Genomic DNA, 14,448 nt, shown 5'->3' on the forward strand with positions numbered 1-14,448 from the left:
GGTGGTTAAAACAAATTAAAATATAGTCAGAGGATATATAGGGAGTAGCAACACTCAAATATTTATGCACCAACCAAACACGTATCTTTGCTGTTTTACTTTTTTGGGACAACACCTGTTATACTAACCGCAGCGGCCAGAGGGGGGCGTGGCTTCTGTTCCAGCTGATCCGGCTGGGCGGGGAGAGAGAGAACGCGTCTCTATGGAAACGGCACACTGTCAACAACACAGCTAACATGGCGGAGCCGACGATGGAGGCAGTGGAGTTGGAGCAGTTAACCAAACGAGTTTACATCAACAACTTAGACTCTTATTCATCCAAATACATCGCCCAGGTAAACACACACACACACACACACGGTCATGTTCGAGAAACCATGGTAATCGGTAAAATACAAACCAATAAACAAACAAAGAAAATAAAAATGACAAAGAAGGCTGCTGAGATCGTAGATAGTTCTAACAATTTATTATTATATGTAGGAAAGAAGATTAGGGCCACACAAGACTATATATTTGAAAACAAAATTTAAAAAAGTCTGAAAAAATAAATATACTATCAAAATAACCATGACAAATGCTTATTTGAAAAGATATGGTTATATGAAATGTTTTTTATATGAAAAATCACAGATATTTTGTTTCCAATCTAATCTAATCTAATCTAATCCTCTTCTGTACATGTGTGCATTTTAGGTTTAAGAATGAAGAAATCCATACATTTGAAATTCACTTCAGAAGGTTTCCAGGAGGAGAGAGAGAATGTGGACTTATACAGTATGAATGTGTCAACAAGCTCAATGAGTTAAACTTACAAACATTCTATTGATATAGTGCTTTAAAAGATACTCAAGGACACTTGACCAAAATATAAGCAGATGGTGTTTTGTATTTGACACTGACAGAGCAGTCCGCTCCACTTCAGCTCCTCCAGTAAAAGTGCAAACTCAGCCCTTAGTTTGAAGGTTCGTAAAGTTTCCCATAGGACTTTATATTTCATTGGAATGAATGGAGATCACAGATGTAAGACAGATGAAATGATGTTGCCCTGGTGACCCTTACAAAAACTGATGTGATGTGATGTGGAGCAATCAGCAAATCACTGCTCTGTTGACAAGAGGATTCAAAACCTTTAAAGTCAGTGTAAAGCCATGAACAATATCTCTCCTGACTGTTTCACCCTACTGCTGAACATGTGTTACTTCCCACCTTTCTAAATCTGAATGACTCAAAATGTTGCCAAGTGTTTAAAAAGTGAGTTTGAAATCGTCTACAATTCAGCATCATTCTCTGCTCTGAGATGCTGTGGGTCCTTCAGTATCAGAGGAACCATGTTCAACTGCTTTGGTCCTCACTAAATAGTGTTATTCGTCCGCTGGACGAGGACCACTGCGTCTTTCCTTCGTTCATTTTCTACCATTTTATCCTCCACATGAGCTGCAGCCAATCCCAGCTCACATAGGGTCCCATCCCTGTCCATCACTGAGTCACCTAAAAAAGAATCAACAGCCAAATCAAGACTGCTGGATGTTTACAAAAGCTGCTAGAAGTCTCTTTCGTCATCGTGTGATTGGTTCCCTTATTAGGAGACTAAAACAGCTTCCTCACCGGGATCCAAACTGGTGACTCTCTTGCTGTGAGGCAACAATGTTAACCACTGCATCTTTCCTCCATATTCCTCTACACCACAGTTGTAATTTCTTTTACACAATGTCTCAAACAAACATTTGTCAAACATATAGCGTGTGAAGAGCAGAAACGCTGTGCCGGAGGATTATTAGAAGATGAAGAGAAGATCAATACTGGATTTGTTTTCCAGGCACTTTTAGAACAATTCAAAGGATTCAAAGGAAAAAAAAGGAAGTTAAATAAAGAGAAGAAGGCACTGATTCAACCGACAGAGAGAACTGTGAGCATTACACCCCCTAGTGTACAGTTTGAAATCATCATTCAAATAAGAAGTTACAAGAGAAAGTCATTACATAATATAACTGCTCCCACCTGACACACACACCTTAGCTTCATCTCACAATGTCAGCCCATGTCAACAGATCCTGTGGCGAGCTCTTGCAGCAGACCAAGGCCCAGGTGGACGAGGTGGTGGCTGTGATGGAAGTGAATATGCACAAACTGCTGGAACGTGACCAGAGGCTGTGTGACCTGGTGGACAGAACGGACGCACTGCAGGCTGGAGCCGCACAGTTTAAGACCAGCGCCATCAAGGTGAAAAGGAACTGCAGGTGGAAGAACCGCAAGGTGTGGGCCATCCTGATCGCTGTCATATTGATCATCATCCTCATCATCATCATCATCATAATCTCTGAGGTGCATAAATAAAGGAATAAGGAATTCCCCCCAAAAAAATATGTAAGAAAGGGGAGGAGCCAAGATGAGGAGGATGACAACTGCTGTAAAACACCAAGAATATCGAACTGAATAACTGACTAATGGACTGCAAAGGAGGAAGGACAGGAACTGAGAGAAGGATCAGGAGATGAGAGGAGGCAGTAATGCCACTTTCTAGGAGACGCCAAGAATAAACAGAACAAACAAAACAAAGCACATGTTAATGCAGTGATTAAACCCAGAAGAGGGCAGTAATGCAACATAAGTGCTGTAAAACATGCACATACACATCTATCTGCTGGGGCAAATGGCACTAAATGAAAATTGGACTGATCACCATATTAATTACAAATCATCCTGAGGGGAACAAAACTTAATAGATATAGGAAAAGTCTTTATATCTCTATAATAAGTATTTATCTTTTAAAATCATCACAGTGTTTCCACCTGTTTCCCTTTATCCCCTCAGCTCACTGTGATTGGCTCGTCCAACCAGTCCATTATCTTCTGTTCTTTGACCTCGCTGGCAAACGTCATGAGGTCAAGAAAAGAAGACAAGATGAGTTTAAGAGAGTTTGAATGCACTTAGGCCTAATTTAGACTGCAGCCCAAATCGGATTTTAAGCATATCCACATTGTATGTAGTTTGTCTGGACAGCTTAAAAACACATGAGATTTGACCAAAGCTGATTCTACCAGTGACGTGTGGTGAGGTTCATGAATGGGGAGGCACTCCTAACAATAAAAGCTAAAATAGAACCTTATATTTCAATTTTGACCGTAATCGAAACATTTAGTTGATTTAAAAGCTTTTAATTATGCTTTAATCAATTAATCAATATGATAGCAAGAAAAACAAAAGAATATTTATTAATATAAGGTCACATTCGATTATTATTTATTTATTTTTTTTTTAAGTCCATGCGCCCAATCCTTCTCCAATAATATCTCCTCCACTCTGTTGTAAAAACCGCCCTCACAGCGATATGCACCTGTTACCCATTGTGCCTATGGGGCTCAGCACTGCCCCCTATCAGTGCGGCACGGTACTTTCTGCCTCACCCTGTGCATTTTCACTGCACATTTACAACTGATCAGAAAGACTAACTAGGTCACACACATTCATTAAATATATTAGACAGCGTGTGGAACGTCAGCATGTGTAGTACATGTATAATAATAATAATAACAATAATAATTAATTTTATTTAGAGGCGCCTTTCAGGACTCTCAAGGTCACCTTACAAAAAATAATTACAGAAGGACAACAAATAAAAACATTTTTAATCAAACATCTATATTGATGATATAAAGATTTATTTCTTCTTCTAATAATAATAATGATGATGATACTACTACTAATAATAATAATAACTGGAAGCTTGTACACTGAGAGGTATAATGCTGCCCCCCTCAGTCTGAAGTTCTTAATCACAGTTTTAGGGTCTCCTTCATTCTCATCCTCATTCTTTTATTCTGATTCCATAATGTGCTGATTGAGTTTTTTCTCCTTCTAAAAACAATTATTTTTCCTCAGTTTGCCTCCTTCTAGATAATATTTCCCTCAGGCTGTAATGCTGCCCTCCACGGTTTGAAGTTCTTTATCACAGTTCCCCCCCATCCTCTCCTCAGCTTCATCCTCTGCTTCTTCATCACAGTTCAAAGCTTCAGAATTCTTCATCGCAGTTCAGAGTTCTCTTCCTAGTTTTAACTGTCCCTTCAAAGGCATTTGTGCTTTGATCCACACCTGTTGAAGAAGAAGAAGAAGAAGAGGAAGAAGGAGAAGAAGCTGCATTGAGCAAAGAGGACACAATATATTTGGAAGGTGAAGAAAAATAATTTAAATATAGAAGGAAATAATCCAACATTACCGATGATAAGTGCTGTAAAAGAAGAACATAAAAGACGGCAAGTCTGTCCAAACCTGAAGAAAGAGATGCATAGAAAAGGAAAGGATACAGAGGAGATTATGAGGCTGAAGATGGAGGCAGTGAAGCACTTACCCAAACGGATTTTCATCAACTGCATAGACTCTCACTCGTCCAAGTACATCACCAAGGTAAATGTAGTGAAATGTGGAATGTCAGTGTCAGTGTCAGTCAGTAGTTAAAGCCAGGACACTGCTCTGGTCATCAGATGGTCATCAGGCAGTTGACGACAGTAGACATAAGAAGACATGGACATTGTTTGCATCTTCCTGGATTCACATGAGAACATTTTTACTAAATAAAGCCATTCATTCTTTCTAGTAATATTTACTTTGTTCCAATTAACAGTATGGTGAATAGACTGCTTTTGAGATAGTTTTGTTGTATAAAGTGCCAAAGGAATTCTGGGTTTTCAAACGTTCTTTTATCCATTTTAAAGTTATTGGGTATAAGGGACTTTCTGGGATTAGGTAAAATGGACACTAGGTGTGAGTGTGAGAGTGGATGTTGTCCCACCCTCATGTGGAGGATAAAGTGGAAGAATAATGAATTAACAGTCATAAAATCCAGTATCTCTGAGCCTTCCTCACATCTCGGGCAGCTTACATCTTCTTCTTTGAAATACAGATGTAAATAGAACTGCATCATCTGCTAATTGAATGATTCCACTCTCTCTCTCTCTCAAACATTGTTAAGCTTTCAAAGTGTTGGCATGGTAGCGTTATATTGAAAGAGTGAAAGCAATTCAACATTAACGGACAGTTAACATGTTCACAGTTCTTGCGTCAACGTTTGGTCGGACCGACCGCTGACCCTGATGCTGAGGACGAGAAAGACAAGAGGACATCTGGAGTTGTGCAGGTTGTAGGAAGTGTTTCTGAGATGTCTGATGAGGACAGCCCACACGTGCTGGAGAAATACTTTGTGAGTACTTCACCCAATAACAGCCGTATAGCATAAGATAGTCAGGAGTCAGTCTGTACTCAGTTCGACATGTTTGTTTGTAAGGGTCTGAACAGGGACGAGCTGCTCCTTAAACTGATGGAGTGCGACGTCATCATCTATAACGTCAGCCAGAATGAGGATCAGGTGGAAGAAGCCTTGTGGGCCGTTTCAGGTAAGCAGTGCTCTGATGACAGTGCTGAGATATCCACTGTTAGCTGTGTTTGGTATCTTCTGCTGTGATTTGTTCGTCCTGAGTGGACCTTCTGTTCGTTGTGGTGCTGTGTCTCCTTTGAAGTGGGATTCTATGAAGTATTGACACACAGTCAACACTGTATCAGTGGTTACATGTGGAAAAACTGTTTTTAGCCACTGCACAAAAGTTATTTTGTAACTTCAGTTTGAAATCCTTTGTTTGGATTTACTTAAGTGACAAAAACTTACCAATTAAGGCAGCAGTAGACCAGCAGCTTCTGTGTTCATACCAAGATAAAGCAGTAAACATATGCTATAGTATCTCTGGACTTAAGCGGACATAGATGTGAGTGAGTGAGTCTTTTATTTGTGGCTAAAATCACTTTTTCCATGTTTTCACTGAAGACTAGAGCTAACTAAAATACTGTCCACTGGTGCTTTTACTACTGTTTCAGAGCTGATACCTTTATAATGGTGTTGTGGGACACTGGAGCGGTTTCTCCTAGATTTACAGAGTCAAACAAACAGCATGTAGAGCTATTAATACTGGATTTGAATTCAAATATTTCATTGCCAGGTCACACTAACACAACTGAACTGATGACATAAATCTATAAGTGAATAAATCAGGTAATGTTTTCTGTGTCATGTGTTGTGCTTGCAGCTCTTCACAATGAAATAGGACATTTCTCTGAACCAAAGATGTTCATCCTCATTTCCACAGTGATGACTTGGGCATGCAGCAAGCCAGATCCGGTAAGTGGACACAAGTGCCGTGTCTCAGATTAGGTACTTCACTTGGAATGTGCACTGTGTACACTATATTTGTTTAGAGCACATGCATTTCAAGATCTCAACTCAGGGCCATTACACACTAATAATAGCAATGTATGATTGTCTCCTGTCTAAGCATCTAACTCAATTACTGAAGGGGCCAAAATTAAAAAACTGTGTCCAAATCCAGGCCCAGATGAGGTCAAATTATATAGAACTATATAGATTAAATAAAGAAACTCCAAAGATCAAATTTAAAATTTACGATACATAAGTTAACACAATTAATGCCCTTTCTTTGCCATAAAATAAGTTGGAATGATCCCCTTGGAATAGCCTCAGAAGCTTCAAAGTCATGTACACATCCGTTGGAATACTCGCAAAAGACCATAAATATGTTATGGGGTATTTCCACTGAAAATCAGCAGCATCTTAACCAATTATATGCTGTACCAAAGAATATTTACTGGACATATAATGAGGGGCTGAGCCACCCTTTAACCCCGCCCCCTCTGGTTCCAGCTATGTGTTCTTAAAATCCACATTTCATTTGTTCATTTCTTTTACAGGCGAGATAACGATGTGTGGTATTTATACTCGTGTCAATGGGGGAGCAGGAAAGACATATCATCTTGAGGGCCCAATACAGTTGTATGGTTTTAATTGACATGCCGATGACTTGTCCTCCTTACTTGACCACCACCATTTTCACAAGGTTGAAAATGAATTTGTTTTCCCTCTCCTTCCACTCAGTGTAGCCACGATCAGTCAGTCAGTACCTAAAGCATGGAACATACTCTACTCTCCTAGACAAGTCTTGTACAATGGCTGAATAGACTTTTTCAGGCAACCATGAAAGTGAAACAGCTGCACTTAAAAAACCTGAACCATTAGTCCTCACAGCTTGTTTGGTTATCAATAAAGTGTGTCCACGTGATGATTGTTAGTAGCATGGCTGTTTTTGTGTAACAGGATAATCCACAGCGTCCTTTCAATGACAAGATGTTTGTCAAAAGAAAACCACATCCAAACTTCAAGCAACACCTCTACCTGGAGAAGAAAGTGGCCAAAATGGGCAAAACAGTGAGTACCAAATTCCAGAGTTGTTGTATTTTATACTGAGTGTTGAGACGTGATATCAACTTGTCACTTTGTGGTTGTTGTTTGTAGGACAGAACATTGTTCTTGACTTATGTGGTGGCATCAGGACTTCAGTATGGGATGGGAGAGCACGTCCTACACTTCTTTTTCAAGGTGAGATTGAAAGACCAGCGTAGATAATTGCAACTCTAACAGAATTCCTACGTCAATGTATGCCTTCATTTCAGCACGGAAACCAAGCTCGACTTGCTTCCTACTAATTGAAATCCATGTCATATGTCACAACAGTTTTTTTCATTTATTATTATTAATATTAATATTACAATTATTATTATTATTGTTATTATTTTCAGACCTTTTATTGATTCCTTTAATTTGGATTTGTTAGTTTTTTCATGCATCTAAAATGTCTTAAGAAACAGCCGCTGCTAATAAAACACTGTTAATTCACATAGTATTGTTTCTTGTATTGTATTCTTCAAGTGTTAACATATGGGCACATACTGTTGGAATGTGCGTCTGCTTCATTTGAAAGTAATCTGTAGAAAAAAAAAGAACACTACACAAACCTCTGTCTTATTGTTAGACATCATGGCTGGGACATGAACCTGAAACACCTGTCTTTGGAGATGGCCACAACATCATCCCTATGATTCACATCAATGACCTCGCAAGGTTTGTTACACATTTCCAAACATGAAAAACAATCTTTTAATTTTCTTTACTGATGTAAAGTTATTGCATAAGAGCTTGCTTTGCATCTCGGTTGTCTTGACCTCTCTCAAGTGCTCCTTGAATCCCACCTAACACCAAAAGTGTGACCAAGTTAAATAAATCACTTGAAATTCAGTGACAGTGGTGATCAACAACTGTGGAGGATATCATGTTTGTTGCAGTAGGCTGAAAAACACAATCAGGGACTATGTAAAAATAATCCGATTAAACCAGATACTGGAAGAAGGTTAATATGAGACAATGTCATCGCTAAAAACAGTGTTTCCTCTTTCAGAGTGATTCAGAATGTGATTGAACATCAGCCCAAGCCGCACTACCTGGTTGCCGTGGACTCTGCCAGCAGTACTATGGAAGACATCGTGAAGGTACCCACAGTATATATTACTCATATGACCAGGCCCAAGGAAAAACCTGATTGCAACAAGAATGAGGAGACTCCCTTTTCCAAACTCCCAATAAACCAACAGGAACCCACTAATCAAACCATTTGAAAGGTTTATAATATCTGCTTGCAGTCTGGCTGTGAGTGGTTCAAGGGATCAGTGGCAGTGCTCAGCATAAGTGAGAACACCACCAACCAATGTGTCAGAAAACCTTTACTTTAATGTCAGAATCAACATTTTCGATGACACTATACTACAAAATACTCAAATACTACAAATGTGGGCCAGTGATTGCAGACAAGATTTTTAGTTTGCACACACACAAGTATTTTCCTCCCAAATTTAGACAGTGTTTGGGGATTTTGTGTATATAGAAAATCTTTTAGATCTTTGAGTTCAGCTCATGAAAAATGGGAGAAAAAAACAAAAGTGTTGCATTTCTATTTTTGTTCAGTGTGTATGTGCTGAAAATGTGATGCTACCTGAACACATCATCTTGCCATTCTTTCTACACTCCACCAGGCAATAGCTGCTGAACTTGGATCAGGGAAGATCAAGCGTACGCCATTTGAAGATGCCTTCCTCACACAGGACTTAAGTGTACGTTGTAATTGCTTATATCTGGACACACGAGGCAGTGGCTTTAAATCTTAGTTGCCCAAAGGCCTTTCTATGAGGAATTTGCGTGTTCTGCCAGTGTGTGAGTGGCTTTTCTCTGGGTTTTCTCTGGGTTCTCCTGTTTCCTCCCACAGTCCAAAAACATGTAGATTACTAGATCAGAGCAGTTATATTGGCAATTATCAATATTTAATGTTAGAAGACATATCACTATGAAAACAGTGTTAATGATGTAGTGGTGAATCAGCATCTTTACTATGGCTTTATTCTTTTAAGATACATGTTACTGACATGTTTTCTTTTTTAACAGATGATGGATATTGAATCCATGATGGTCAACCTTCGCATGGAGGCCATCTTGGTCAAATCACTATTCACGATCAACTGGTCATGTGAGTCTGGTCTGGTGGCTAACATAGAGCAGGTGGCGGAGGAGTACAGGCAAACCAGAGGACTGCTGGTAAGACAGAAACATGAAAATATTAGAAACTGTTCAAATCATGAATAGTTTTATATTTGGAGAATGAATATTACTTGTACTTTTCTGGTTATTTTCAATATTGGTGTAATCCTGTGGTGTGTATTTTCTCCAGCCTCTCCGTCTGTGTGTGCTGGGTCCTCCTGCAGTGGGGAAAAGTGCACTGTCCAAACTGATCTGTCAACACTACAGTCTCCACCACATTACACGGAAGGAGACCATCTCTGAAGAAATTACCAAACTCGTGAGCTCTCACATGACACATATTCATGCCATTGATGTACTGTACAATGGTGCACTCCATTTGTAGTCACACCTCGGAATTCCCAAGGTCAGGGGCTATTTCTTCAATGGGAATGCCCTTTGACCTCTGGAATTCCAACTCTGAAACTTTGCCACCAAACAAACTCTGCCAATTTTACCGTTAATAACACTTCTGTCATAGTTATTTCACACTAAATCACTCATACGCACAGTACTGTTTCATTTTGGATTTGGTTGTTGCAAACAGTGGCTAGGCTGGCTTCCATGTTTTTTTCTGACTCTCTCTGGAACACTGTGAACTCACTCACCTCCGACTCCTGAGTTCCAATGTAAATGGAACCGAGCATAAGCTGTAGATAGTGCTGCAAATGTTGTGTTTTTTTTCTTTTTCGGTGTGAATCTAGGAGGAAACTTTTAAGAATGCAGGTGTAGATGCAGAGGATGAAGATTCAGCATCTGAGGCCCAAGAACTGCTCAACACTCTGAAGGAGAGTATGGAGCAGAATGGAGGTGTGGTCTATCAAGTCACTTAAATCAATTCACTCTTGAAGGTCCAGTATGTAGGAGGTTTAAATGCTTTAAAATAAAAATAATTTGGTTTGGTATGGTTTTGGGCCTTATTGTGCATTCTAGATGTAGTCGGAAGTCCAAATTTCCAACTTCTATGTTCCATAATTAGAATTTTCATCTCAGAAAGTCAAGTAACCTTACACCTGTACACATGCTGCTACTTTTACTGATATCGCACTTCTGTCTTATTTTTCACTCTAAAACTTGTTTGGTTTTATAAAAAGGGTCGTCATATCCATGATTCTTTATCTACTGCATCATTTGCTTGTATTTTACATGTTGTACAACTTTATTTGCATACAATACCAAATCACTGGAATGTCCCTGTGAGGTGATTTCAACAGCGTCTTTGTCCATTAGGGCTTGTGGACGAGCAGGTGATGAAGGTGGTGAGGGACAAACTGATGTCCCCCCCATGCAGAAATCAGGGTTTTGTTCTGGATGGCCTGCCTGAGACATATGAACAAGCTAAAGAGCTCTTCACTGGTGAGACACTGACAATGTCATAAACCCACGCACTGTGTATAAAACTGATGAATACTTAACATTCACCTCTGTCTTCTCTTTTTTGTAAAAGAACATGAATCAGAAGATGGGCAACCCCAGGCTTCTGCATCTGGGAAGAAAATCACACCAGGTATCTGTAGAGTGTTGCCTTTCAATACTTTTATATTCTACTTGGAGAGAGACACTGTTGAAGGTCAAATATGAAATATATAACCACCACTGGTTGTCACAGTTGAGCTTGCCTGTCAGACCGAAACACAAGTGATCATAACAGCTAATGGCAGTAAGCTATCATGTCTATTGTAGTCGGTCAGCAGTGACGACAGACATTAAGTAACTTGATGAAGTCATCAAGTTACTTAAAAGAGAGCTGGACACTGAAAACTACTTTTATGTCACTACTGTCCACTTTGCTAAAAAACTCTTATTCATAATTGTAAACTGGACATCCTGAAGGTTGAGTAGTGGCTAGCACTGTTAAAGGGGGCGACGGTAGCTCAGTGGTAGAGCGAGTTGTCTTTCAACTTGAAGGTTGGTCTACATGCCGATGGACACTTAACCGCACGTTGCTCCCAGGTTTGTACCAAACAAGGGCCGTGAAAGTGTACGCTGTCTTTTTGTGCGTACGTGCGGTTTATACATGAGGCCCCTGGTCTTCAATCAGTCCAAAAGGAAACATGTCACCCTTCTGTTCATTGAGCTTCACTGGCTACCCTTAGCCGCCCACATCAAACTCAAATCACTGATGCTAGCCTACAAAGTGCTTCATGGGTCTGCTCCCACCTACTTTAATGCGCTCCTGAAGGCTTATGTTACCTCTCGACTACTCTGTTCATCAAAGGATTGTGGTCTGGCGATGCCAGAGCTCCACACAAGATAATCCAGACTCTTTTCATGTGTCGTTCCACGCTGGTGGAATGACCTACCGAGCGCTACCAGAACAGGGGCGTCCCAAGCATCTTCTGTCCTAGTACTTACCCTACCCCTCCCCTGAGACCTCTTTTGTAGCCCTTGTGGCACTCACATCTACAAACTAGAAATAATCCAGCTACAAACAGCAGGTAGCAAATATTATCAAGTACAGCCCCTAGAGTTAGTGAGCAGTGTTGCAGCAGCAGTGACAGTTTCCTTGTGTTTCTCAGAGTTTGTTTTTAGCCTGGACGCGACAGATGATTTCCTAAGGGATCGGGTGATGAACATGCCTGAGAGGCTGGTGCAGGAGAACAACTATGAACTGGAGAACTTCCTGCCACGCCTGGCAATGTACAGAGAAAACAAGGAGGATGAAACTGCTGAGGACTACTTTGATGAGCTGGGTATCAGCCCTGTCTGCCTGGGTAATCCACAACGCATACTTACATCATGTGTGGGAAAGATGTAGGGAGAAGGACTGTAGATTAATAACATCCATTTTGGAATAAAAGAGATAGTTAAACCTTTATATCACCAATTTATTTCAAATTCATTGATATTAAAACTTTTTTGCAAGAGCGTCCTGGCCAAGACAAGCAATAGTACATATGGGTTAGGACATAGATACACCATCAAGCATTCAACACACTCAACACACATTATAGAAAATACAGTACAAATCTCATAATCAGCCATTTTTTAATAAAATCAATAAAATTGCATTCAGGCAAAACATCTTTCAAACATGTTCCTAAGATATAGATTTGACTTTTTAAGCATTGAGTAACTGTGTTTACTTCATACTGGTGCTTTCACACATGTATGTGTTCCCTGTCATCCTCTCCAGAGATCACCGACAGTGAGGAACCTAACTGCTCTCTGCTGATGCAGATGGTCTGTGATGTTGTGGGCGAGCCCAGGAATTACGGCCTTAACAGCCACGAGCTGGAGGAGGAGGAGAGGATAATGGCTGAGGAGAGGATGAAGACAGAGTCCAAGCTGAGGGCAAAAGAGGAGCAGAGGGAGAAAGAGGAGGCCATAAAGAGGAATGCACGCTGGGAGAAGTGGGTAGGTGCTAGTCAAACTCAATCACTCAACCTGTGTACACTGTCTATTCGTCGATAAGTTAGATTAAATGCTGCTGCTGGAGCATGTTAAAGGGATAGTTGAGTTCTCCTGATTTGAGATGAATCTTGGTTTCACTTTGTGAACGGCTCATTCCCCACACCAAAGTCCAAAGAGAAAAACACAGCTAAAAACTTTGATTTTCTCCATGGACTTTGGTGTAGGAGAGCGAGTAGTTTACAACCTTCATTTTCCCATCAGAAAAAGGCTAACTTTAACTTGATAAAGCAGCAAAAACATTCCAAAGATATAGACTTAAGGAGGCACATTTTTATTAGGTCATCCTTTTTTTGGGTGGGATAGAGTTGGTCTTCTGTGGGCTGGCCTCCATATTCCAGGCTGGTTCCTGGTGATGGCAGCTGCAGCACACTTGGCAAAAAGGATTATAGCACTTTTTATATAATGGGTTCTGAATATCTGTCATTACCTACTATAAGAACACTTTAAGAACCTTTACTATTACTTTAAAGACAAAGAGAAAAAGTATTGTCAGCCTTGTACATGTGCCTCCTTATGCTCCTGTTGTCGTGTCTCATCATGAGCACTGCTCCTGTTCCATTGACTGTGGGAAAACTAGAGAGCTCACTATTGACATATGACTAATGAAGCACACAGCTACTAATATAGTATAAGAACTGGCTTAATATGTCATACTGTAGGATATGTTGTGGTGCTCGATGAGTCATGTTTATGTCTACCAAAGGGTCTGGAGGAGGGGAAGCTGCAGGAGGAGCTGATGGAAGCCCAGTCGGCCCCGATGAAGAACTACCTGATGGAGCATGTCATGCCTACTCTGACCCAGGGTCTGCTCGAATGCTGCATGACACAACCAGCTGACCCTGTGGACTTCCTGGTATTACACTTAACTTATTACAGACAGACAGGTTGTGAACAGCTTACCCTCATGGCGACACAGGTCTACTGCTATCTCATTTGGTCATTTGGCTCAGTTATTGTCTTTTATGTAAATCAAAAATAAGGATCTCAAACACAAAAGTCACTAAAGATCACATTTGAACTCACTACTACATGTAAGAAAAACTCAACTATCCTTTTAAATTTCACTACATTTTGATTTGTTTTTTGTCTCATTCAAGGCCGAGTACCTGTTAAAGAACAACACCTATGAATACTAAAGAAGAAGAGACAGAAGACAGAAAGGAAGAAGTAATGGATGTTCACAGCCAGAAGAAAGCAGTAAAGCAACATTATGGAGGCCGACTGCCGTTAAACACCATCTCTAACTAACTAATACCTGAAGGTGGAGCTCACTTCCTGTGGTTTTATTCACACAGTACAAATAATGGAAATAAAATCTGTTTTTTTTTCACTCTTGAATTTCCCGTGCGCTGTAAGACAATTACACGCATCATTTCGATTAGAGGAAACCCTCCTAGAGTCTTTTAGACTTGTCAAACTATTTCAGCCATCGCTTTCTACGTGTCCCTCAGTTCATGCAGGGATTTTGATTAGGTCTGATTTGTAAGTGACTAAATCCCCTGCCCCTGCCGTATTTACACACCGGCCATTATTTAAAATCACCCTAAAACAGCAAATTAAAGTGTGCATG

The 14,448-nt window shown here is 40.2% G+C and overlaps 1 protein-coding gene across 2 annotated transcripts; it reads left to right on the plus strand.

Moving 5' to 3' along the window:
- Positions 1–229: 229 nt before the first annotated feature.
- ak7b (adenylate kinase 7b) lies at positions 230–14,211 on the plus strand. Of its 2 annotated transcripts, none has more exons than XM_058614608.1 (18): positions 230–335; positions 5,052–5,198; positions 5,283–5,391; positions 6,076–6,167; positions 7,158–7,268; positions 7,356–7,439; positions 7,873–7,961; positions 8,296–8,386; positions 8,927–9,004; positions 9,333–9,482; positions 9,616–9,744; positions 10,169–10,274; positions 10,695–10,820; positions 10,912–10,971; positions 11,984–12,178; positions 12,601–12,821; positions 13,582–13,731; positions 13,976–14,211. In XM_058614608.1, the coding sequence occupies exons 1-18, from the start codon at positions 237–239 to the stop codon at positions 14,012–14,014; spliced, it is 2,076 nt and encodes a 691-aa protein (XP_058470591.1). In that variant the 5' UTR covers positions 230–236; the 3' UTR covers positions 14,015–14,211. The 2 variants fall into 2 exon arrangements, with proteins under 2 accessions (XP_058470591.1, XP_058470590.1); XM_058614607.1 differs by lacking the exon at positions 230–335 and adding an exon at positions 4,062–4,405.
- Positions 14,212–14,448: the final 237 nt, after the last annotated feature.

This window comes from Solea solea, chromosome 18, assembly GCF_958295425.1.
Source record: "Solea solea chromosome 18, fSolSol10.1, whole genome shotgun sequence".
NCBI classification, from domain to species: Eukaryota; Metazoa; Chordata; class Actinopteri; order Pleuronectiformes; family Soleidae; genus Solea; species Solea solea.

Bases quoted from the DNA above. Each gene is read 5' to 3' on its own strand.
- ak7b (XM_058614607.1), top strand. From the start codon at position 4,220: ATGATAAGTGCTGTAAAAGAAGAACATAAAAGACGGCAAGTCTGTCCA. The intron at 6,168-7,157 runs GTAAGTGGACAC...TTTGTGTAACAG, and splicing joins CATGCAGCAAGCCAGATCCG to GATAATCCACAGCGTCCTTT. The intron at 7,269-7,355 runs GTGAGTACCAAA...TGTTGTTTGTAG, and splicing joins TGGCCAAAATGGGCAAAACA to GACAGAACATTGTTCTTGAC.